This window comes from Atractosteus spatula, chromosome 8 (assembly GCF_055471065.1).
Source record: "Atractosteus spatula isolate fAtrSpa1 chromosome 8, fAtrSpa1.hap1, whole genome shotgun sequence".
NCBI classification, from domain to species: Eukaryota; Metazoa; Chordata; class Actinopteri; order Semionotiformes; family Lepisosteidae; genus Atractosteus; species Atractosteus spatula.
This window is the reverse complement of record NC_142713.1, coordinates 5,875,254-5,899,173: the sequence shown is the minus strand read 5'-3', so window position 1 is coordinate 5,899,173 and position 23,920 is coordinate 5,875,254. Positions and strand designations below refer to the sequence as shown.

Below are 23,920 nucleotides of genomic sequence, written 5' to 3'. Positions count from 1 at the left end.
TGAGGATAAGTGGTTTAATTCCACATTGGTTGAAAAGGTGGTTTTGCTCAAAAAAGGGAAAGTGTTTTTAATTAATATGATCGTGTCTACAATCTATGATGGGGAACAGTAAATCTGAGAAGCTGTTAATGAGGATTCAGTGCTTCAAATCTTTCCACTTCTGTTGGAAAATGAAAGCAAACTATTAATGGTTTTCTCGTGCTCCTCTTTTCAAATTTTTATCTGAGTTGTGGTCTGTGACACTGGTTCAGGAATAGACCAAACTGTGGAAAACATGTAACAATCCTAGAAGCACTTGTTTATTTTAGAACTGCCCTTCTCAGATCAGACTCAAAGCAAGCCCTCTCTGTGGTTGGTGTTTGAAAGGGGAGAAAGTCACATTTTGTGGAACATTGCCAAATGTGCTCGACATTGAAATAATTATTAACACAAACAGGACATAGACTTACAACTTACTCCAGCTGCGTACATTTGCTCATTTTTCGCTCAGTGAGTGATTTAAATGCTGTTATAATCAACGTGTCAGACTGACTGCGGATAAGAAGCAGTCTGAAGGAGGCCAGGCCATTCCTTTTACTAGACCGCTGCTGATTAAAGAGGAGAGAGAAATGAGAAAATCCCATTATGGGGGCTCCTTAATGTGTTAATTTTTGCTTGATTGTGCTTGAAGAAATGCTCAAATACAAGAACTGTATATGCTGACTAATGACACCATTTCTTTCTGTGCATTTTTGTACTTGTATTGAATTCATCCATTCCAGTTGTGCTGGTCTAAGGTGTTTAATTCAGATAAAATAGCAGTAAGAGCACTGTGTTTTGAACTGTCAGTTTCTTGTGTGAAATGAGATGCCTTTGGACTGTGGGAGGAGACTGGAGCACCCGGAGGAAACCCACACAAACCCAGGGAGAACATGCAAACTCCTCACAGACAGCACCCCATGTCTGGAACAGAACCCCAGACCTGCGAGGCAGCAATGCTGACTGTGCCACCGTTGCTAGTCTGACTTGAAAAAGATATCCAACTGGTAAAAAGCAGTTGAGTTCCACCATGAGACAACTTACAGTAGCTCCCTGAAGTCTGCAAAAGTGATCATGCCCTCTCTTTTCCATAGGTTCAACACCTTTCAGGACAGTTATATATACGTATTTCATTCAGTATAATTTTAGAACATGATACCATTATACATGCCCCATTCTGCCATGTACAGTACATTTCATGAGCCTCAAGTTTAAAAAATAAATCAAAGCAAAGGGAAAAAAATAAAAAATATTACAGAACATTCAGACATTATACAACAACAAAAACCAGCACCCCAAAAATTAATGTGCATTTTTAGTATGTTTTATTGTAAAGTTTAGGCTTTCTTGGGACAAATGTGGTTTTCTTCAGCCTGAAATTAGTTCCCCACTTTAAAAGGGTCCTAAAAGTGTGATTCATCCCATGTCCCAAAAATTCCAAGCCATTTTAAACTCGGTAGAAATAATTCATTCACATGTATTTTGGTTTTCTAGCTAGTTTTCAATGTAAAAAAAACAGAGAAGACTGCATATTCCCAGAAAGGAAGAGGAAGATCCTCAGAACAAACAGTGAGAGAACAGTATTTCACCCACAGTGTTTGTGTGAGTTTCCTAAGGGTGCTCCAGTCTCCTCCCACAGTCCAAAGACATACTGGTGGGTTAATTGGTTAATTGAAAACTGGCCCTGGTGTGAGTGTGTGCTCTGTGATGGACTGATGTTTCAGCCAGGGTGTACCCTGGACTCTGGAAAATAGTACATGCAGAACAGAAATAAAATTACTTTGACTTGTTGCATAGTCTAGCAGAGATGAAAAATGTTTGAGCTTTCAAATAGATGTAGAAAGCAACATGAAACTGATCAATGTTTGAGCTGATTCACTTAGTGTAGCGTGAGATTTCCTTTTGTCCAAATAATCACCAGGAAAATAAGTATTCCCAAATTATTTGTCTGTATTAATAGACAAAGGTTTTCCCATGGTTAAAACAATCACCTTTCTTAACAGTCAATCACTTTTGACTATTGTGTGTGTTTATAGTCTGAACACTGTTTTCTTGTCATCAGGTTTTTCTCCTCAGCTTTGTTATTCCTGGTATAGCAGTAAGCTGTTGTTTGATTGTTTCTTTTAAAATCCTTTAGTTTTGTTAATTTATTTTATCACACACAATCTGTATGACTTGAGACTGTAATAGACGTTCTTGGTTTAGGAAATAAAGATGCTGTTTATATTGGGAATTTAAATAGCACCATCTGCTGGATAGAGATGTACTTGCAGCCATTTACATCGCAAATGTTGACAGCTTTTATTTCCTTACTTCTATATACTAATATATAAAACACCAACATACCAAACAATATTAAAAATGAAAGCTAAAATTGTGGATGTCTGGGTTACCTCACTTTACTAAGAAGACCCTTTTACATGTTACAAATTTTACAAATCCTAATCCACTGTCGACTGTAAAAGTTTGTGAAATGTGAACATTTTGAAAATGAAGAATGAGAAAAATACAGCAATGACAAGTGTGCTGTTTGTTGGTTGGTTAAGGCACTGAGTAGGACCTACAAATCTAAAAACAGTTTATTCTTAATATATAGCATTGTATTTTCTGCTTCTGAAGCTGGTAAAGCAACATCATTTTTTTTCTGAAAAAGCAAGTATTCATTACGAGCACAAGACACACAGTAAGTATTTTATCATAAGTCATATGATATCATAATATTGTATTATTAGTATTGTCACATGCATAGTCATAGGATTAATATTGTCAGATGTTGTGAGTAATTTTTTAATCATATGTTTAATCACATGTATTTAAAATGCTTAATATTTTCTGTTGATTTAAGAAAATAATACATAAATAAATGCTGTAAGGTTTAATATAGATAAACCGAGAAAGGCCAGACTGACAGTTGACAAACACATTCCTGTTTGCTAAAATCCAGGCCTCATTTTGTAGGCTGACAAAATTGATCTGAAATTAAGGTGATGGCGTTCAATTCCTGGGTGCTGTCTGTGTGGAGTTTGCATGTTGTTTGCGGCAGTTTCCTCCGGCTGCTCTGGTTTCCTCCCAAAGACATGCTGGTTGGTCAACAGGCTTTTGGGAAAATTTACCTTAGGTGTGAGTGTGTGTGTCCCTAAAAGGGGAGTAAATAGTTTACAAGACAGTACTGGATTAGCAATTGGTACTGATTTACTGTAGTGAATATTCTAAAGGTATATTTCACCCAGGTTTTTACAATGGAAGAAATCAGTATCTGCCTCTAGTTGTGAGTGTGTGTGTCTGTGTTTGTATCTGTTTGCCCTGTGATGGACTGGCGTCCTGTCCAGGGTATACCCTGCCTTGTGCCTGTTTCTTGCTGGGATAGGCTCCGGCTCCCCCACGACCCTGAATTCGAAGAAGCCGTTAGAAAATGGATAGATGGATGATGGGTGATCTGTCCTCTTGATCCCTGTGTTTCTTTCATTCTTGACCCTTTTCCCAAAACTGGCAGCCCTTCGTGATTCACGACATGGACACCCTCCGGCTGGCGGAGAAGACTCTGGTGGCCAAGATGGTGGGCAACAACGGCATCCAGAACAAGGAGGTGGAGGTGCGCATCTTCCACTGCTGCCAGTGCACCTCCGTGGAGACCGTGACGGAGCTCACTGAGTTTGCCAAGTCCGTGCCCGGGTTCGTGGGCCTGGACCTCAACGACCAGGTCACCCTGCTCAAGTACGGGGTCTATGAGGCCATGTTCGCCATGCTGGCCTCCAGCATGAACAAGGACGGCCTGCTGGTTGCCTATGGCAACGGCTTCATCACGCGCGAGTTCCTGAAGAGCCTGCGCAAGCCCTTCAGCGACATGATGGAGCCCAAGTTCGAGTTCGCCATGAAGTTCAACGCACTGGAGCTGGACGACAGCGACCTAGCGCTCTTTGTTGCTGCTATTATCTGCTGTGGAGGTAAAAGACCTACTGTAATCGGCTTAACAAACAAAAAAATAACTTTTATCTTTGCTTATGACATTCACTTTTATTTTCTAGGCTCACGGGCAACAAGGTGACTAAGTGGTTAGCTTTCGTGTAGCTCAGTGGTAGCAGTCCTGGGGACCTGGGCTCAGTTCCAGAACCTGGGGTACTATCTGTGTGAGTTTGTATGCTCTCTCTGGGTTTGTGTAGGTTTTGTCTGGAAAAAGTTTCCTATCACAGTCCAAAGACATACTGGTAGGTTAATTGGCTTCAGGGGAAATCGGTCCTGGTGTGGGTCTGTGTTTGTGTCTGTGTGTGCCCTGCGATGGACTGGCGTCCTGTCCAGGGTGTACCCTGCCTTGTACACATTGCTTGCTGGGATTGGCTCTGGCTCTCCCGCAGCCCTTTACTGAAAAAAGCCATTTGAAAATGGATGGATGGATTCTAGTTAAAGCTTTTTAAAGCTACTGTATGAACACACATGGGGAAGAATGCTGTGCAGATTAATTTATTCAAGATTTACCTCTGTAAATTGAGCAAAGCTTTTTTCCACATCAACCTAAGGTATGAAAAAAAAGTCCGATTTTGGTCGTCCTGACAAGTGAAATTGTCATCCAACATCTTTATGTTCATAGAGCTGCTTCTACAACTGTAACGCTTCTTGTACAGTGTAGAAGAAATACCATTCAGAATCTCCTTGAAGGAAGAAATCATAATGGACTCAACATCTAGCTGCTATGAGCTCAGAATGGATGTTGCCATAATTATTTACTGAATAACTTTAATAGCAATTACATTTGAATCACACTCAATTTTCATACAACGACTTTGACTACAAGGGTATATTCTTACTTTGATACTTTTTGTTCAGATAAGCTATATCAGTGAAATGATCTGTGGAAAGTCAAAGTTTAAGTAGCAAAAAGTAATTTGTTTTCCGTCTGTACCTCTTCTGCTGACATTCCTGTTAAAGAATTTAAAGAATTGCTTGCAAACTCTCTACATGGTAAGATGCAGCTTTTCTAATCATATCCTTAGTGTCTGCATGTTCCTTGCTTTACAGACCTTGTCTTTTTTAGGATATTTATCATTTTGCAGTCCTTGAGCTCATATTCTGAAATTGACATTTTAATGTGTACACAATGCATTGAAAAGCTGTATTATACAGTAGTATTACTGTTAAATTGTCTTACTATTAAGACTGTTTCATAAATAGCAACATGGAGTTATTTAGAGAACACGAAGCTTTCTTCATGTATAAGTGATAAATGTTTCTGATAACGCACTGGTTTGTAGTGTATTAGGTGAAGAACTGCAAAAAACACTCACTTTTTTTAAATGAAAACTTTTCTATTAACCTCCAGAGTTAATATTTTCATCTCATTGCAAAAAACAACATTAATATTAGTCCCTTTGCAGTCGCCAGTAATCTAAATTGGTTCCCACTCTTTGGCAACTTAGAGCTCTTCATCCACAGTTAGATTGTTACAGTATGTGGGCCAAAAACTGCAGCATCCCACTTCAATGTGCACTCTTCCCCCTGCTGTGAAGAGATGGAAGTAGCAATTGCTTGAAACATCAATGATCCCACATGTTAAGATGTCCCACTGTTAAGGTCCTGGTGATTGTTCATTAGGAAAAAATTCTATTTTTGTTTTTTCCATCCAATTTCTAACCGCTTCACTTAATTCAGGGTCACAGGGGAGCCAGAGCCTATCCCAGCAAGCAACGGGCACAAGGCAGGTTACACCTTGGACGGGACGCCAGTCCATCATAGGGCACACACAGACACACACACACACCAGGGCCAGTTTCCCCAGAAGCCAGTTAACCTACCAGTATGTCTTTGGACTGTAGGAGGAAACCTAAGCACCTGGAGGAAACCCATGTGAACACAGGGGAACATGCAAACTCCACACAGACAGCCCCCCAGGTCTAGAATTGAGCCCAGGGAGCCCAGGGCCCCCAGCGCTGCGAGGCAGCAATGCTAACCATTGCACCATCTTCTGTTTTTTTTTTTTAACTTTATTCTGTCCAAAATAAACTGTCCTCAGCCGGTTCTACTTTTTTTAAAACCACGGCTCCGTGTTTTTAGACCGGCCTGGCCTGGTGAACGTGGGCCACATCGAGAAGATGCAGGAGAGGATCGTGCAGGTGCTCCGCCTCCACCTGCAGTCCAACCACCCCGACGACGCCTTCCTTTTCCCCAAGCTGCTGCAGAAGCTGGCCGACCTCCGGCAGCTGGTGACCGAGCACGCCCAGCTCGTCCAGGAGATCAAGAAGACCGAGGACACCTCGCTGCACCCGCTGCTGCAGGAGATCTACAGGGACATGTACTGACCCCCAACCCACCCCCCCCCCCCGCGCCAGAACTCGAACCCGACCCCCCCGTCCTCCAACCAAACGTCCGGCAGCAATAAAGAACACAAACCGCGACGAGCTCTGTGCAGCCACGTCGTTTTTCTGCACTGGCTCTTTCTCGAACCTGGTAAAAACTATTAAAATGCCCTCGTTTCATTTCATTTTAAGCCCTCCTTTTTAAAGAGTAAATGCCCCACCTTCGTTGCAGTCTGCGTTTAGAGAATAGCAATTCTTCGCTGGGTTTTTTTTCTTTAACGTTTCCCAACTCCGGCTTAAAAGCTTCCCCCCTGCCTCGTTTCGGAGCACGCTGCGTGTGGTGTAGGGCACAATACTGTTAAAACGAGCTGTCAAAATGTAGGCACAATTGCCAGAAAAGTCAGGACATTTTTTTTTTCTAGTTGACCCCTTCGAACCTCTTCCAAATGGGCGTATGAACGTATTTTTAAACTTAATTATCAGTTTTAACTGCGCATCACGCAGAGCTTCCTTTTAGCATCTAGCAGCTCTTTCTCACACTTTGAAGTCATTCTCTTGTCATTGTTGTCATTCTCTCTGAAAGGCTGTTGGGGTAACATTACGAGCTTCCCTCCGTTTTCCATCTCAGTTTCTGTAGTGTAGCTGCGATTCTGCTCTTCCATTGCCGTTCATTACGTTTTACTTTATTTCTGTTGGTTACAATAGTATAGCAATGTGCCATTTTGTGGCTAGGCTGCATGTATTACAGTGTGGCTTCATTTTAATTTGTCCGTTTTTACTACAGAATATCGGCCGCTTGAGGCTTCTCGTTTTAAAAATATGCTGCACACACTACCGAATCTTTGGTACTTGAAACATCTGATTTTTTTATGGGAAAGACAAAAAAAACATGTATACTGACAAAATACAAGAGTGGAAAAACAAAGGTTGCTCAAAACCTAATGTAACGTACTGTAGAGCTTTCTGCAACAGAAACAAATCCTGAATTTTTTATGGTACAAGAAAATCCTGCCTGTGAGCATTCACAAGCAAAATCGAGTAAAGGTCCTAACCTTCTCCTTAGCATTCTATGCCTTTTTCTTGAAGTTCCAGGCTAGAAATATTTTCTAAGTGCTTTGCGTTTGTGTATACCACACAAGATGAGTCCACTGCTTTTATTATTCCACTATTTTCTTTAGTGTGTACTATAATGCAGTGGGACGTTTTTTTTGTAGAAAGTGCTTTTTGTGGGCTGCTCTTTTTAAGCTGGCCCACATTTTAACGTCAGGAATGTCTACCACATGGAGCACAGTTCTGTCTGTATCTGTCATTTCATCATAACTACACAGGGTTGGACAGGTCTGCTTTAATTCTAGCTATTCATTCTGCTAGAATCTGAAAACGGCTTGCGCTACGGAAACCTTATGTTTGTGCAGCAAGGCAAAAGGCAAAAAAAATACTCCACATGTGCATCAGAGTAACAGAGTTCTTAAGCTCTTACAGGACGTACTCTCTCTGCGCATTTCAGATGTGCAAAATAGAAGGCCAGATTTTTTTGTAGGAATTTCTTTCGTACGAAGCCTAGAATGTTCAAACTATTCATTATATGTCATTTACACAGCAGTCACTGTTCATAAATATTGTGGAAAAGTTTGAAATTCACAAAGCAGACAATCAGTTTATTTAGGGGAGTATCCACTGGTGGATCTTAAAGAGCGACTCCCCTGCTGCCTACTTCAGCTTTCAGTGTTAGGTGTCATTTCCTGACGCTGCCAGTCTTGACTCTACTGTTTCCTTAGCGATCGCTTTGCTCGCCTGTACGTTTCGGAAAAACTTCTCGAGAAGCTTGAACCTGCTCCTCTGCGTCTGATAGACGCATCCTTAGTGCAGCGATGTTTTGCCTAGAATTAGAGATTTCTTCTGTCAAAAAAGAATGAGTCAAAGTACGGTAACGCAGAACGTTATTTCAAGGTTAAAACTTGCATTGAACAGAATTCCCATTATTTGTGAAATTATCACCATCGTCTCTATTGACGTGCAATTCTCAATTCTAATATAATCTGGCTGGCAGCTCACATCTTTGGAAAGACTGAGAAAATGTAAGAAATCATTTAGCTAGTTCTCCACGTTCATAGATAAGACTAAACTGATTGTGTATACTACAGCATATGCGGCTTTTATACAGAGCTTAGAAGTCTCATGATAGTCACTAAACTGCTATTCAAAATGATATAAGCCTTTAAAAACACAATTTGGCTTCCACTTGAACTACATGAGATGTACGCAGATTTCTTAAATGCAAGGAACCTCTGGCACACAACTCACTGTCAAATTGAATGGTTTCTGTTGGCTGCTGGATTGAAGTTTTTAATTAATCCGAGACCTAAACGGATAACTCACCTCACAACAGGGGCCAAAGACAAACATTTTCACACCACAGGAGAACTTCTGCTATGCCGTTAAAGCAGGTACAGTCCAAAGTAATTGCTGACTTGCATATGGCTTTGGTTAAAAAAAAGGTTCATATTTGTTTTTAAGACAAGGAGTTATTTTATTGATTGAATTATTTATTGTCAAGGCGTTCTGTGAAAAGAAGGGTCCTAAATTCAGTTGCCAATTTATTTTTCTGTTGTAATGTGTGTTGACGCACTGCTTATTATGGAGTGCAGGTTCTGTTTCTCTCATGGCTACTGGCTACACTTGGTTTACCGATTTAAAAATTCAAAATGAAATGAGTTAGGTGGGCGAGTGGTAGAAAAAGACAGAAAATGTCTCACCATCCTCCCCGAGAGCTAAATGTAGTTTGATTTATGAACTGTTCTCCCTGAAAAAGTGAAAATTTAGTTTAGTGGGCAGTAAATGAAGGTTTTCTTCTTTATGTTCTCAGCAGTCTAAATCTCTATGCTACGTGAATTAAGAATGGAGAGGAAATTTAGAATAGTGAGGGAAGAGGCTGTGATCTATTACAGTACTCATGTTAGCATAATGCTCTCATGTTTCTGTGACAAAAACATGTTTCTAAAGTAATATATTTTTTAACTTTGACAACTTTTTCTACATAGAGAATACTTTTGAAACATTAGTGCTGTTAGTTTTTTATATAATTTCTTTCCGTGTATAAATGTAAGCAATCTGTTGGCGTCCTCTTACCTTGATTTCCCTGCTTTTATACTTGTCATCATTGTTGGGTAATTACTTTGAACATCAAGGTTTAATTGAATAAAATGTATGTACAATAATAATAGGGTTATCCCATCTATAAATGCTAAGCTGTGACACACTGGATCTCATATGCTAGTGTTTAAAATAAATATCTCGCCATTTGATACCTCAGTTAATTAAAAATTAAATAATTTTGGTAAAGCACAAGGGTGTACGATTTGAGTTTTGTTTGAAATGTGAATCTCAAGGGCTAATAATAGTTGAATCTGTATTTTTGTCTTAACATAGGCAACGTGAGATTTTTTTTTTTAAAAAGGCTGTAGAGCCTGTCATCAAAAGCCAGCAGAGAATTTCACCCAAGAACACGTGTTTCTGGTAAATCTGCTTCAGGAATTGCACTGTCAGTTTAAGGATCCTGTGAAATAAGGTATCCGAGCTGGTTTTCTGTAGATTTTTTTTCTCATTATTAGTGTGGAATATAAAATAGCATTCAGTGTCTTCCCTTAATGCTGACTGCAACTGTAAATAGTCCACTATTTCCGTTCGACCTGTGTCTCTCTGCTTCGCCGTCCTTTTGCGCAATTTTAAAGCTAATGTTAGCGCTCTCCGAGGTGCTTTTTTCAGAAAGCTTCTCCCAACATCTCTGTGTCTCCTGTACATTTACAGTACAGGTGTCTTGGTTGCACGGTCCTAACCTGTTGTCAAAAAAATCTCTCTGCGAGTTTCGGGCTGTGCCAAAAATGCATTGCCCGTCCGAGATTTTTCGCATTTTAAAGTTGGTTTTCAGTCAGTAGCGAATACATCGTTGAATGGAGTGGCTTTTACGCTTTGTATTCCTATTTCTAACAAACGTGCTTTACAATAATAACACGGAAGTGTCTCTTTTTTATTTCTTCTTTGTGTCATTATGAATTAGACATTTTAACGAATGCTTATAACCTGGAGCTGAAGAGCGTTACTCGTAACATTGCTTTAAAAGCTCACGACCTGGCGCACCCAGGGGAATTAATGGTTAACTCATTACTTTGCTGCTTACATGAGCAGATACGATGTGGAAGTACCTTGCTCTAGTTGCTACTGTGGGTCCCAAGACATGTGTCAGCTGTTTTCATTGCAGGGTTCTTGTGGAAAATAAAGATTGCCCCCCTCCCACCGATAATTGTGCTCGTCACGTGACGTATTGTTCACTGACGACTCTCTGAACATGACAGCATTTTGAAGCTGTGCTTGTATAATTTAGCACCTGTTCTCCTTAACAGTTTTTTTTCTTGCTTTCATCTTCCTCCAAGCGATTTAAATATGTTAGGTAGTACTTATGCAGTTTGGAGAAATTCTCGGTTATGATGTACACTACATACTATTTCTACAAACAGGCTGTGAGTAAGTCAGATCATATTTTTATACTGAAGCAAAAAAAAAGATTTTTATAAACAAAATAAGCTCTGAAAGTGCAATGTACATAGAATACTGATTTAAACAATGTCCTTATTGTAGCAATGAGTTGTTTTCGTTTGGGACATTCCTGTGGTGACCCCCAAGCTAAGTAACGACAGGTGATGAAGGCCAATTTGTCCATTGTAGATAGATACAGAACGTGTTCCCCAGACACTACTAAACTTCTGAAAATGGACAAATGGATATCAAACAATCTGTTGAAGATTCATCAGTTTAACAACCCACATTACAATTAATTCTTTGTCCCGGACATCCAAGTTTCTTACTTCAAGTTCATTACCTGCAAAAATTTAGGAAAACCCAATTCTTTTGGTTTTCTATGCTAAGAAAAATGAATGGCTGTGGATGCATGTGAGATCTTGCTGGTTCTCTCTATGTAAATCGTAATTTTCTTTTCAAACTTGTCTCTTAGAATGGTTCGTGATATTACACGTTTCCAAATTAACAGTGTTTCATTGTCGGTTTAGTTCAAGTTGTAATTAGGGGAAGTTTGTTTTGCAGCAGAGCCCACTAAACGTAAACAAACACTCAGAACTTTGAACAGTATGTGACAGTTTTTGAGGAAATTATTTTACCTCATGTGAGAATGTGATTACAGGGGACAAGCGACTTCCCAAGTCTATTTTTTACATATAAACGTATATTTATGTATATGTGTTTTGCATACATACATATTTTTACTCTGAAAATCAGTTTCCTCTGACTCGCCATTACTCATAGGATAGATTCTGCCCTTCCATCACCTTTCCTTGCCTTGATATGCTCCTGCAAGTTCAATTATACAGCACAAATCCTGCACACATACTGTACAACACAGATTCTGTGCTCCTAAGACCCACTTCCTAGCAAGCATCTCTTCTGAGAGTACAGGGTAGTCTTCATTGAACGCTGCGGTGATCTCATGTGAACGGTCAGGTAGCGGAAGGGAATATGATGTTTGCAGTTTTTCTGTTAATATTTAGTGTACGTAATTGCTCATCATCTCACTGTCCTTATATTTAACCATGTGTCCTGGCATGCACACTGTATGTTCTGCTACAGTCTAGCCCAGGGGTTTTCAACTTTTCTGACATGTGCCCCCCGTTTGTCTAAGTTTGAACTTGCGGCCCCCCAACCCAAAACCCATTAAGAAAACAATGCGAACACTCTTGTCACACAATATAACTGACATTATGTATACATACATGCATTTCAGCGCCTTTCATTAATTTAATTCATTAACAGTTTCATGCTCACCGCTGTTGTTAACTAGAGTAAGCCACCGGTCCATTTATAACTTTACAATCGTGGTATAAGGCGAAGTCTCGATTCTGCCGTAGCCTTCGCCGACGAGAATAGACTGCAGGTAGCCTGCTCAGCCAGGGACGTGAGCCAGATTGCAACACCCCTCTCTAGTGGATGAATAATGAATTGGCGTTAACGACTGAAACATGCTCGCTGCAGTCGTTTCATTCTTTTTCATTTTACTTGTGTGTTTGCGCCGAAATGTCTCGTAATCTCCCCCCCGACAGGTGCTTGCGCCCCACAGGTTGAAAACCCCTGATCTAGCCAATAACTTCTGTGCAGTGGAGCTCTGGTATTTCTGACTGCTTGTTTATATTCCTTTGAGTGTTGAAGGCTTTTAAAAGAGCAAACTATAGGCCAAGGAGCAAGAGTATATCTCCAATTATCTGTCTGCCTGCCTGCCTAACGTACCTAAAGTATGTTGTTGTTTTCTGTGCAGCTCCAGTGAGAACTTTTGTGTTATCTAGACCTTTTCCATAGTAAGCAGAATTAATGTTTTGGTGTCATACCAACAATGCACTGCTTTCAACATGCCAGGATACTGTTCCAAATCCTTTGTTTAGGTCTGAGTTCTAAGTGCTTCAGACCACATTCTGTATGTAATGCAAGAGATTGCATTCAATCCGTGCCTTCTGGTTGTTCCGTGCACATTCATAGAGCTCTACACAGACACACATTTTTGCTTATGTTCTGTTCAAGTGTATCTGCTGAAAGCAACACATGAAAGCTATTTTTAGGCCTAACTCTTACTATATTTCAGTTGCAGAGCAAGTTGTTAGATGACACAATCTAGTGTTATCTCGTCTGAACCTTCTGTTAATTTAAATATTGTTCGCAAGACAAAAACACTTCATTTTAAGGAGCATATATTTCTCGGCAGGAGTACGGGACCTAAATGGACAGGTTATGCAGTTATGCCCAGTGATATTGGATGTTCCCTCAGACAGTGGCCGAACAATTTGTCAGTCCTTTCTGGTGATGGCTTCTGTGCTGCCCAGCTCAGTAGTGAAGCCAGAAGTTCCACAATTGCAAAGAGTTTAATACAACTCTTTCGAAATTTTAAAGAGGTATAGTACGTATGCTTTTCTTAGCCTCTGTTTGATTTGAACGTTTCTATACGATTTTTATGCATAACATTTTTAAAATTTTATTGTAATCGATAAGGGATTTTAAAGATGTATCAGGGAAATTGTCTTCCTTGTTTTATATTAGCTCAGGACACACGTGCTACTGTTGGCGATAAGTTAATTTTCCTGTTAAATTTATAGCAGTTTTCCACTGTGGCACACCTCAAGAGTGCTTAGTGCTATGTATTGAATATTTGCACTTTATTTAATAAATGAAATGTTTTAATTCCTTCTGTACTGAAACATGACAAATGTGTTCTATAGAGCTACAGTAATAGGAATGATCCCAAATTTCTTTGGTTTGTTTTTTTCCAGTTTTGGGAACTCATGTGGTGGTTTTTGTAGCTAGCACTTAACACAAGGGACTGGATGACACAGTCTGTCAAAGATGGTGTTGTTTAACTGTAATTGTGGGTTTCTAATACTGTAAATGTTTGATGAATGTATCTTTAGCCAATTAAACAATATATAATTTGACATTAATGGATTTTAAAAAAATTACAAAAATAAAATGAAAAAAGTGTCTCGTCTCATCCTGTACCTCCTTGCTGTTTCTCATTGTCTGTGGAGGATGCAACGAACACACCGATGAAAATGAACATTCAGTTTGAATACCTGTAGATCTTCAATGACGCAAACATTTATAATGAGCTTTAGTTCATGAACTCTGAATTAACCTGAAATTTATTTGCTGCTTTTACAGGATTAGCAAATCCTTCTTTCATCTGCAAACTTTATTAGTTACTAATTATTTCAGGGTCTAGATCATTGATATAAATTAGGAAAATCATTTAGTCCTAGTACTGATCCTTGTGGTACACCACTAATTCTGTTGCCCAAGGTGGAACATTTATCTGTAATCTGTTTCCCATTTAATAATTATTTTTTAATCCAAACATGTTGTCCTGAATGACCACATCTCTAATTTCAGACTTAATCTTTATGAGGAAATCTTGAAAGCTTTCTACAAAATATAAATACATCATGGTGTGTGTATTTGTTAATGTTGCTGCTAGATAGACATGGACAAATGTGATTAAAAAAATATGAATTTCTCTTTGTTTTCACAAATGAAAGAGGCCTAGAAATAAGTCCTAGCTCTTATGAAGTGTTTCTGACAGTATTTATGTTCCAGGCTCTGACACCTGGTCAGTCTAGTGTGCAGTGGTCAGTAATGACCACTAGCCAGTATCACAAAAAAAACAACTATCCTATAATTATTGACTTTAGAGGACAGAATTGTTATTCCCTTCATGATCAGAATAGTAAAATAAAAAAAAACCCACCAAATTACAGGTTGGGCTGTGAGCTGCAAGAACAGTATGAACAGAAATAGCATATTTTCTGTACTTTCATATGTTTGCTGTCCAATCCTTCCCCATTCCTGCAGCATGATGTTGTTCGCTTGAGGTTGTATTAGAGGAGTGGTGTGTGGATTCAACAGCAAATATAACTGAAACGTTGGTATTATCCTCACCAAGGGAGGTAATGGAAATCTACGTTGCTCTTTCCACAATCCTGCAACTGAAAAAACAGTATATTGGTTCAAACTGGGGGCGTCTATTTTGGACAATCGTTTTAGAAGATTATGTTGATGTATTTATAATGAAGATCTGCTTATAAACTCTGTAAGTCTATTGCAGTCTAAGCGCATAAGTAGAGAGTTGTACATTCTTCATTCTACCATGTAAGCATTGTGAGTCAAAGGAAGTTGATAAAACATGAAGCAGAGTATAAAATGTTAACATAGCTTGAATCATCAAACATTATCCCCCTCAAAAACAAGTGATAAAGGATCTAGTCTCTTGTTTATGTTCTCCGATAAATCAGCCTGACTTTAGGTCACATTAGCAGAGAAGGAAGTGAACAGCACTGTATTCCAATAATACTGCTCCAATGCAATGTTTAGTATTTACAGCCCTAACTACATTTCAGCAACACGTTTGGAGTATTTTCAGCAGGGGGGTATAGCAAATAAGGTATGGAAAACCATGGTATGACTACTTGTTCCCATCCCTGTTCCTGGAGAAAGTGTCTGCTGCTTTTCATTGGCTCTGAACTTGTTCAGCTGTTGTTGTTGGTAGTCTACCTCCTTTGCTTCTGAAAATGCAATGTCTCCCCCGACTCTCACTTTTACTTATTCTCCTGTGATCAGACTGCTCCCCCTTCCAATCCCTGTGAGTACTGCAGTCTGTATGTCATAAAATCCAAGACTTGGGTAACTTTTCTCCTTTTTTTTAAACAGTGGCCATGAAGAACAAAATTGTTCTGTGAACACAAATGCATGGTCTGCAACACACTATTTACAGTCTGTAATTTATTCAGAAGATGCTTTCCCAAATAACTCCAAAATAGTTGTCTTTACAACACACTTTCACATAAAATAAACATTTTGCACTTTGTCCCATTGTTAACAGTACAATTATATTTATCTCCTTTTACCCAAGTAGTGAGTCTGTAATATGCACACTCTGGACTGACTAGATCTGAGAAGTAGTGACTCTTTATTAGTAGTAATTAGTAATTTGTCACTACATCGAGTGTTGCATGTCACATCACTAACAGTACAATTGAGTTCCTTATCTGTTATCTGGATTTAAGTAGCTAAGATGAGTAATGTGCAAAGACTGGCAACATGCATACGTAACTTGTAGTGCAAGGTTTATTCCTGAGTTTGAGGAAAGTAACTAAAAAACGTAAAAATCTTACATTTGTATCGTCGGTTCTTGTGTGCTCAATTATGAAATGATGCATTTTAATTTATAGGAAGGCATGTATTTTATTGAAGTGCTCTCTGTACAGACTTAATAGCATACAGTAATTGTGCTTTGTTGCACTGCAATTCTCTTCCTTGAACACATAATTATACATTATAAGACTGTTAATCATTAATGGGGGCCAGTATGTAAACTGTTTTATGTCTTATACACACAGAAAATGAAGCAAAAATCTTTGCAGTTTTTTAGTGTTTTTTTTAAGTAAGGTATGTTTGTTGACATTTGTCACGGGAAAAACAAAATTTCTACAACTATACATAAGTTTGTTTTCCAGGAGGCTTACAAAGGAGTTATTTGGGCTTGATGGGCCAAATAACCTCTTCTCCTTTGTAATTGTTCTTACTATTTAAAAATGACAGATCTGGACAGTAAACGGAAATATCAAGTCAGTTCCACATAAAAACAAAAAGTGTTTTACAGTATATTGCAACTGACATTGCAGTTGCTTGTGATTAGTCGATAATCTTAAGAGGGCATGTAGTATATGGATGTATGCATTGGTATGAGTAAATAATTTAGAACTGAAAAAACAATACACACGTCTTAAAATAATTAGAAACATTATCTCAATTCATTACCACAGCCCTATACCAGTCGTGATTCAATTCTGCGACAGTTCTAATTACTGCCCAGCTGAGATCTGATATACAAAGACCCAAATTAAATAAAGAAAAAACAACTTAGATGTAACTTATAATGAACGTACTTATTCGAAGGAAGAGTACACATCTTGTTCACGGCACTGTCTATCGCTTTGAACACAATAAAGGCACAATTCAGTGACAATGCATGGAAAGGGAGTTATAAGCGCTTATTCTTTTGGATATATCCTTTTGGTCAGGGGAGGGGCGCTAGCGCTGTAGTTGCGGTGGCCAAGAAATGGGATGAAGTCAACTGGAATGTTATAGCAATGCACCGCTGCAGGAATGGAGGAAAACTGGAGGCTAAAATGATTAACCGCATGCTCGAACCCACAGGAGTCCTCAGCAAACCTTTCACCACATCGACTCACGAACGGAGAACCTCTTCAGCACAGCTCCAGTTAAAGAGCCACAGGGAATATATATATAAATGGATTCTTGGAGTGAGCACGCTACATGATGACGTTAGGCAGGTACAGGGAACACAGCAGCATGTTTTGGCCGAAGGCTGGAAACCTTCGGAAGGGCTGCCACATATCGGAAAAGATGTTGTACTTGAGGAAGACCCTGTGCTCCTGGCTGGTGGGTAGGGCGACGTCCCTGCTCATGATGAAGATGCCGTCGTTATGCAGTGTGCACGTCAGGTTGAGCCCAGATTTGGAAGTGTTCTCCTTCACACGCCGCCACTCCCCCGTGCCGACGTCGTAGGCCTGCACCATGAGGACGTCCTCCGACTGGCCGGCCTTCTTGAGCGGCTCCATGTCGTGGATGTAGCCCCCGACGAGGTAGATGGTGTCCTCCAGTGACAGCATCTGCTGCTTCCTGACGTGCACCTGGCAGGTCTCCAAGGAGGACCAGGCGTCGGAGCTGGGACAGTAGCGCAGGATGCTCATGTTCCTGTCTGGAAGGGGACAGGGAGCGATGGTTGAGGGCTCTGGGCTCAGACTGCCGGAATCTTTCGATAAGCTGAGTCAAAACCGTCATTACTGTAAAACATTTCCATGGATACCAAAAAAAAGGATCTTTGCCATGCTCTTAATTGGAGTCTTTCACCTTTAGTCTTGATCTAACCCTAGGTCAGCTGGTACTTGGTCCTGACTCTCTGTTGTCATTAAAAATCCCAGGGCGTTTCTCGTAAAGAGTAGGGGTGTAACCCCGGCCTCCTGGCCAAAAATTTCCCATTGGCCCTCACCAATCATGGCCTCCTAATTATCCCCGTCTATGAATTGGCTTCATTACTCTGCTCTCCTCCCCACTGAGAGCTGATGTGTGGTGAGCGTTCTGGCGCACTATGGCTGCCGTCGCATCATCCAGGTGGGGCTACACACTGGTGGTGGTGGAGGGGAGTCCCCATTACCTGTAAAGCGCTTTGAGTGGAGTGTCCAGAAAAGCGCTATATAAGTGTAAGCAATTATTATTATTATTATTATTATTACTTAATATATCTAAGCCATAAGTCACTTAACTAAGCTAATAATTAAACTTATTTAATTGTTTTCGGCTCCAGCAAGGTTAGTGGATAATTCCCTGGTATGGATTGGAACAGGTTTGAGAACTGAAAAAAATATATATATAAAGACCTAATTATACAAACTCTTACCTTAACTAAAGGTTTAAATAAGTAACTGAAATCACAGCTGGAACAAACACCAGCAGAAAGGCAGGACTGATGAAGTACATAAAACTGCTTTAGATCCAACTGAATAGCAGTCAATGCAAAGAGGGAGGTGTACCTTTACAGTTAAATCAATGCCTGGCTATCACTGCGTTAACGGTAGCCATATCACCCTGAAACTCACAATTGGCAGCCCCACTGAAGCTCAGCAGGTGTGAGCCTGGTCAATACCTGGATGGGAGACCTCCTGGGAAAAACTAAGGTTGTTGCTGGAAGAGGTATTAGAGGGGTGAGTAGGGGTGCTCAGTCTGCAGACTGGGTGGGTCCTAATGCCCCATTATAGTGACAAGGACACTTTATTGTAAAAAAAGGTGCCGTCCTTCGGATGAGAAACAAAATTGAGGTCCTGACTCTCTGTGGTCATTAAAAAATCCCACGGTGTTTCTTGAAAAGACTACGGATTTCATGGATTTTTTCCAGGTGTCCTGGAAATATTTCCCCTGGCCTTTGCCAGTCATGGCCTCCTAATAAATCCCATCTATGAACTGGCTTCATCACTCTGCTCTCCTCCCCACTGAGAGCTGGTGTGTGGTGAGCATTCTGGCGCACTATGGCTGCTGTCGCATCATCCAGGTGGGGCTACACACTGGTGGTGGTGTTAGAGGATAGTCCCCATTAACTGAAAAGCGCTTTGAGTGGAGTATCCAGAAAAGTGCCACATAAGGGTAAGGAATTATTATTATATTGCATTTACCGTATGAAGAAATAACTTTTATTTTTACTTCACTGGAGTATTTTTCATCCACAAATATAATGTTCTGGATGAACTGCATGTCACATGGTGCGTTCAGCCACATTTCAGTGTCTGATAGGGCATAATCTCAAATTGAATCATGTTCAGGGCCTCTCGCCTTCAGTTTCTGGGCTTACAAATGCCTTACAAATGCTTTAATCAGATGTATCCATCACCCATCCACCCATTATCCAGAGCCCTTCCCAGAAGCACCTGGGCAGGGCAGGACTTCACCCTAACAGGATGCACAAAGCACAATTGCATGTGCCAATTGGCACAAAGACACGGCTGGTGGTAGCCAGCACATCTTGGGAAGGTATGAGGACACTGTGAAAACCCCACAAGAACACAGATAAACAAAATGCCAAGTGCTGTGATACAGCAGTGCAGATGGATACACCACTGTAAGGTTAACCTTTCAACTATTTTGTTTTCTTTGTCTGTAGCAGTTACTCTATTTAAGGCTTCAATTAAATCGAAACTTCAACCCTCCAGGGCAGCACGGTGGCGCAGTGGTTAGATGCACTGCCACGCAAGGCTAGGGCCCCGGGTTCAATTCTGTTTTCGTGTGGCTTTCCTCTGCGTGTTCTGGCTTCCTCCCACAGTCCAAAAACATACAAGCAGGTTAACCGGCTCCTGGGAAAAACTGGCCCTGCTGTGAGACTCTGTGCTATGTGGTTGTGTATGCCCTGTGATGGACTGGCGCCCTGTCCAGATTGTACCCTGCCTTATCAAATTTAAGCTTATTTGTCAATCCAGCCATACACAAGTATACAGAGGAGCGAGAGATCATTCTCTAGGTCTACGGTGCCAATACAGGCAAGACAATGCTATAGACAATGTAGACACAGACATTTCTGACAGGGAGTGGGGTACATAAAGTCCAATGTGCATAGTGCAATTTGCTTGACAGGATTGTGCAAAGAATTAATCAGACAGTATAGAGGAGCCTGAGCTACTCAGGAGCCTAATGCCCATTACTTGCCAAAATAGACTCTTTCTTGCGCTGTGGTTAGAGCCTGATACAACCATTCCCGTTTTTTTTTGCGTGATTTCAATAAGCAGGTTCTTCAATTACTGACCTCTGGCAGTGTAGCCGCCCATGACGTATATCATTCCCTTGCATTCACAGGCCGAGAATTCTGCCAAGGGATCGGGCAGAGAGGCTACAAAACTCCACCAGTCCAACTCGGGATTGTAGCACTCCACCGTGCCTACAGACTGCCCGCCTACCGCGTACAGCTTCCCGCTCACAGCGAGCAGCTTAAAATTGGACCTGTGGGAGAAAAATAGCAACGTTATGTACCGCAGCTCTGCACACGGCAACAGCACCGAGAGCACATTCTAAAATGCGATATACGGATTCCGTTTCCTCATCCCTCGCATTTTTATTATATAAAAAAACAGCATCTCGAATGATGCTTGTTACAACAACTATAACAATAACAACAAACACAGAGTAGCTCAGTTTAAACATTAACCTGCATTCTGATAAATATCAGTTACATTTCTAGTGTATAGCTCAGCCTCCTTGGGTTTGGAAAGGCGCTTTGTAAATGAAATCATTAATTAAAACTAATTTATGATTTGCATGAGCTGTTTTCCTAACTTGAGGCCTGTGAATGTGAGCATTCCCTTTTTGTCTAGTAGAGTACGGGATTTTTACAGCAGAAACAGAAGTTTTCGGCAGCATTAGTTTGGAAGGGCGTTTCTTAACTCATGGCAGCAGTTTCAAAGATCTTGAGTAGCATCATGGACTCCATGACGTTACGTCGGGTAAGCAAGCTTAGTAATTGTGCTAATTGGGTCTGTGAAACCAGTCCAAGGAGTCATATTGAAATACCGTGTAATGTAATTGAGTATCACTGTAATTGATATTACAGTCCAAAATAACGGCAGTGTCAGTTGAAGTAACTTTTAGTAACCTTTTTTGGTTCAGCGATGCGACTTGGGTCCATTCATTTCGACAGGGATTGTAACAGTGTGCAGCAGATATGTCGTGGCTGGTCATTCTGTACCCCCCGACGACGAACAGGTAGTTATCCAAAACAGCGGACCCATAACCTCTCACGTTGACCATGTCGGGAGGCAGACTGCTGGCCAGCGGCATCCATCGCTGGTCCGCCTCGCTGTAGCGGAGCATGGACCAGGGTTCGTCCTGGTGAGCGGCGTCCAGGCAGGTCCCCACGAAGTCGCCCACGGCAATTAAAGTCGCCGTCCCTCTCATGCGCAGTTCTCGCACCTGGTCCCTAAACGCGGCAGGTAACTGCCTGAACTCTTGCCTCCGCAGCATCGGGTGATAATAGCAGCTCATAAATCGGAGGCAGGCAGCCCTGAGGTCGTGGGTCCCGTAGACGTCGGAAAGGTTGTACAGCTCCACGCAGTTTTCCAGCCTTATTTCGGAGAGCAGCAGTTTTAGGATGGAGGTCACCTGCAGGAAGGAGGCCGCCTCGATCAAGTCCTCCAGCGTTTCGTTCTCGATCTGCACTTTAGAGGTGTTAATGAACTCAATGACCAACTCCAGCCCCTGGCGGCTCAGTCCCTGCAGCCGCACGGAGTCCTCTCCGGCTTCTCTCATCCCGGAGCTGTAAAGCGCCTGGAAATAGTCGCTCTTCTCTATCAGCTTACTTTTGCTAACTTTGTAAGTCTTATCCTCAGTTACAATTGCAATTATTTGTTCGGATGACATTTTTGCCTTTTCCTGGTTTGTTCCCATTTAAATTGCTATTATTATGTCGGGTCATGTCCTAGGGTAGCCTTAAAGCGAGGGACAGTGTTTTCCAAAATTGGAGCTGCCCATTGCTTACATTGGGCCATAAATCCGCCTGTAACCCCTTACTTAGAAATAGCACGCCTATATAAGGTAATGTTCAGTCCCATACTGTACATCCATTGATTGTTAATACAGAAATTGTTGGAGCACATAGATTGTCGCAGACTTTCTTCTTACTAAAACGTGTTTTATTACAGCTATATAAATAAATTGCACGGCTTCAAGGAGTTTCAGAAAGTCATATCAACGCATGAACTTTGCACGAATATTTTACTAGCCTATGTTCTAAGTAATGCGAACGCGAACAGCTAAGAGCTGTTTCCTGTTTGATCCGGCAGCTGCGTCACTTCCCTTTCCGGTATTGTACCAAACCACAACACAGCACAATGCTGCCTGTATTTGTCTGCCCATGTGCAGAATTGTTCTGGATTGATTTGCAAAACTTTATCTTTAAGCATTTAAATGTGATTGTTATATTTAAGGATTTTGATATTATGTTATAATTCGCGAGATGTCATATGGTAAAGGAATATTTATTTATAATTGTAATATATAGTCGCATCTTCTACTGCATCTTAAACACTTATGTTTCTTTTTGGTAATTTTATCTTATATCTTTGTTACTGTTTTCGTTGTTTTAACTTTTTTTTTACCTTTTCTTGTAAAGCGTTTTGAGAAGATGCTTTTAAAGGCGTTACATTCTGTTCTTGTTAAAACAAAATGGTCTAACGTTACTGCCTCCTTCTGCTTATATGTTGGAAATGCAATAAAACGTAAACGCAGTTGTAAAAAATACAACTAGTGTATGTAAAAAAAGAAACTTATTTTATTCTGTGGTATAACTACCTCTGGCAGAATAGTTTTCTGTTCACTTATCTTTGTTTTTGATTACCTTTTATCCTTCGTTTGTAGTTTTTGATATACAAATATACAGTTTAAAAAAACACGAACACAACACGAGCATCTGGAGTAAACATCAGCAAGGAACAACGTAATTCACATCTATGGTGATGTGTTGACACAGTTTAAAAGCATTTCCCATCACATGTTATGTTTTCTAAAGTGATTATAAGTTACAGGGGGAAACTACCAAACCTAATAATTCAAATTATAGAGTGAAGATAATATTTTGCATATTTGGAGTATTTTACTAGCACTTTACAACGAAGCATTATCATTATATATATTACACGTTCAATAACAGCGATTTCTAACTTTTATTAAAAAAAACAGTGCAAAGGTTTTATTACTTTAATTTAGTGATTTTAAACCTTTGGTCAAATGCAATCTACTTTTGTTACAACTTAAAATATGCTATTGTTTTCTGTGTCAGTACAAGACAATTCTATGTGTTAAAGGGTGTGTAGCTGTGCCTTTGTACAGTTTAGTAGTTAAAACAGTTAATCAGAAGCTGAACTAAACTTGTTAAAAAACTGCAGAAAAGGAACAGACAACACTGTCATCCCTCAAACATCTGTGTATTTTCAAACCATCTCACATAGAACTCTGTAGCTAAGTCATTTTTGATTTCTGCAATGATCTGTACTTTTCTCGTAAAATTAATTCCTTCAGGACTAACCCTGGTGGAAAGGAAAATAAAAACTAATACATGAAGAATAGAGTTTTACAGCTTTGCTTTTGTTTAAAAAGTACCCTCAGCAATGGTCTTTTGAGATCATAGACACAGGGCTGTGTCACTCCTGCCCACAGAACAGCTCTTAAACTATATACAAGTAACTAACATAACAATAGACAATATGTGGTAAATGACATGATACATATTGTCACACATTATATATTTCTTTACCGAGGAATGCAAGAGACTCTTGTGAAATAAAGATTTCTGATGAGTCCCCTTTCTGTCGGGAAATGGGTAGATTAAATGTAGATTATAGTGACTCTCAGAATATGATCTGTGATGTTAATGAAGAATATTGGATATCTGAGATTTTTATTTCATTTTTAAAATACCCGTATATATATAAGAACTCGAAGATGCTGTTTCAGTG

At 40.2% G+C, this 23,920-nt stretch overlaps 2 protein-coding genes across 3 annotated transcripts in view; one reads left to right on the top strand and one right to left on the bottom strand.

The window, feature by feature from the left end:
* The window catches only part of LOC148829105 (peroxisome proliferator-activated receptor alpha-like), a 67,037-nt gene extending 53,192 nt beyond the window's left edge, over positions 1–13,845 (top strand). For both annotated transcript variants that reach the window (XM_088923416.1, XM_088923417.1), the window contains exons 6-7: positions 3,512–3,962; positions 6,064–13,845. In XM_088923416.1, the coding sequence (XP_088779542.1) occupies positions 3,512–3,962; positions 6,064–6,308 (696 nt within the window). In that variant the 3' untranslated portion in view covers positions 6,309–13,845. The remainder of the gene's footprint in view (positions 1–3,511; positions 3,963–6,063) is intronic.
* A 1,877-nt stretch (positions 13,846–15,722) lies between these two features.
* Positions 15,723–22,186, bottom strand: klhl42 (kelch-like family, member 42). Its single transcript, XM_088923757.1, has 3 exons — positions 21,064–22,186; positions 20,221–20,414; positions 15,723–17,631 (listed from the first exon to the last, which is right to left on the bottom strand). Exons 1-3 carry the CDS (start codon positions 21,852–21,854, stop codon positions 17,183–17,185), a joined length of 1,434 nt encoding a protein of 477 aa, XP_088779883.1. The 5' UTR covers positions 21,855–22,186; the 3' UTR covers positions 15,723–17,182.
* Between the last annotated feature and the right edge of the window lie 1,734 nt (positions 22,187–23,920).

Coding starts and splice junctions, on each gene's coding strand:
- klhl42 (XM_088923757.1), bottom strand. CDS start 21,854: ATGGGAACAAACCAGGAAAAGGCAAAAATGTCATCCGAACAAATAATT. Junction 20,415..21,063: donor GCATCGCTGAACCAAAAAAG/GTTACTAAAAGT, acceptor TTTCTCCCACAG/GTCCAATTTTAAGCTGCTCG. Junction 17,632..20,220: donor GGGCGGCTACACTGCCAGAG/GTCAGTAATTGA, acceptor GTCCCCTTCCAG/ACAGGAACATGAGCATCCTG.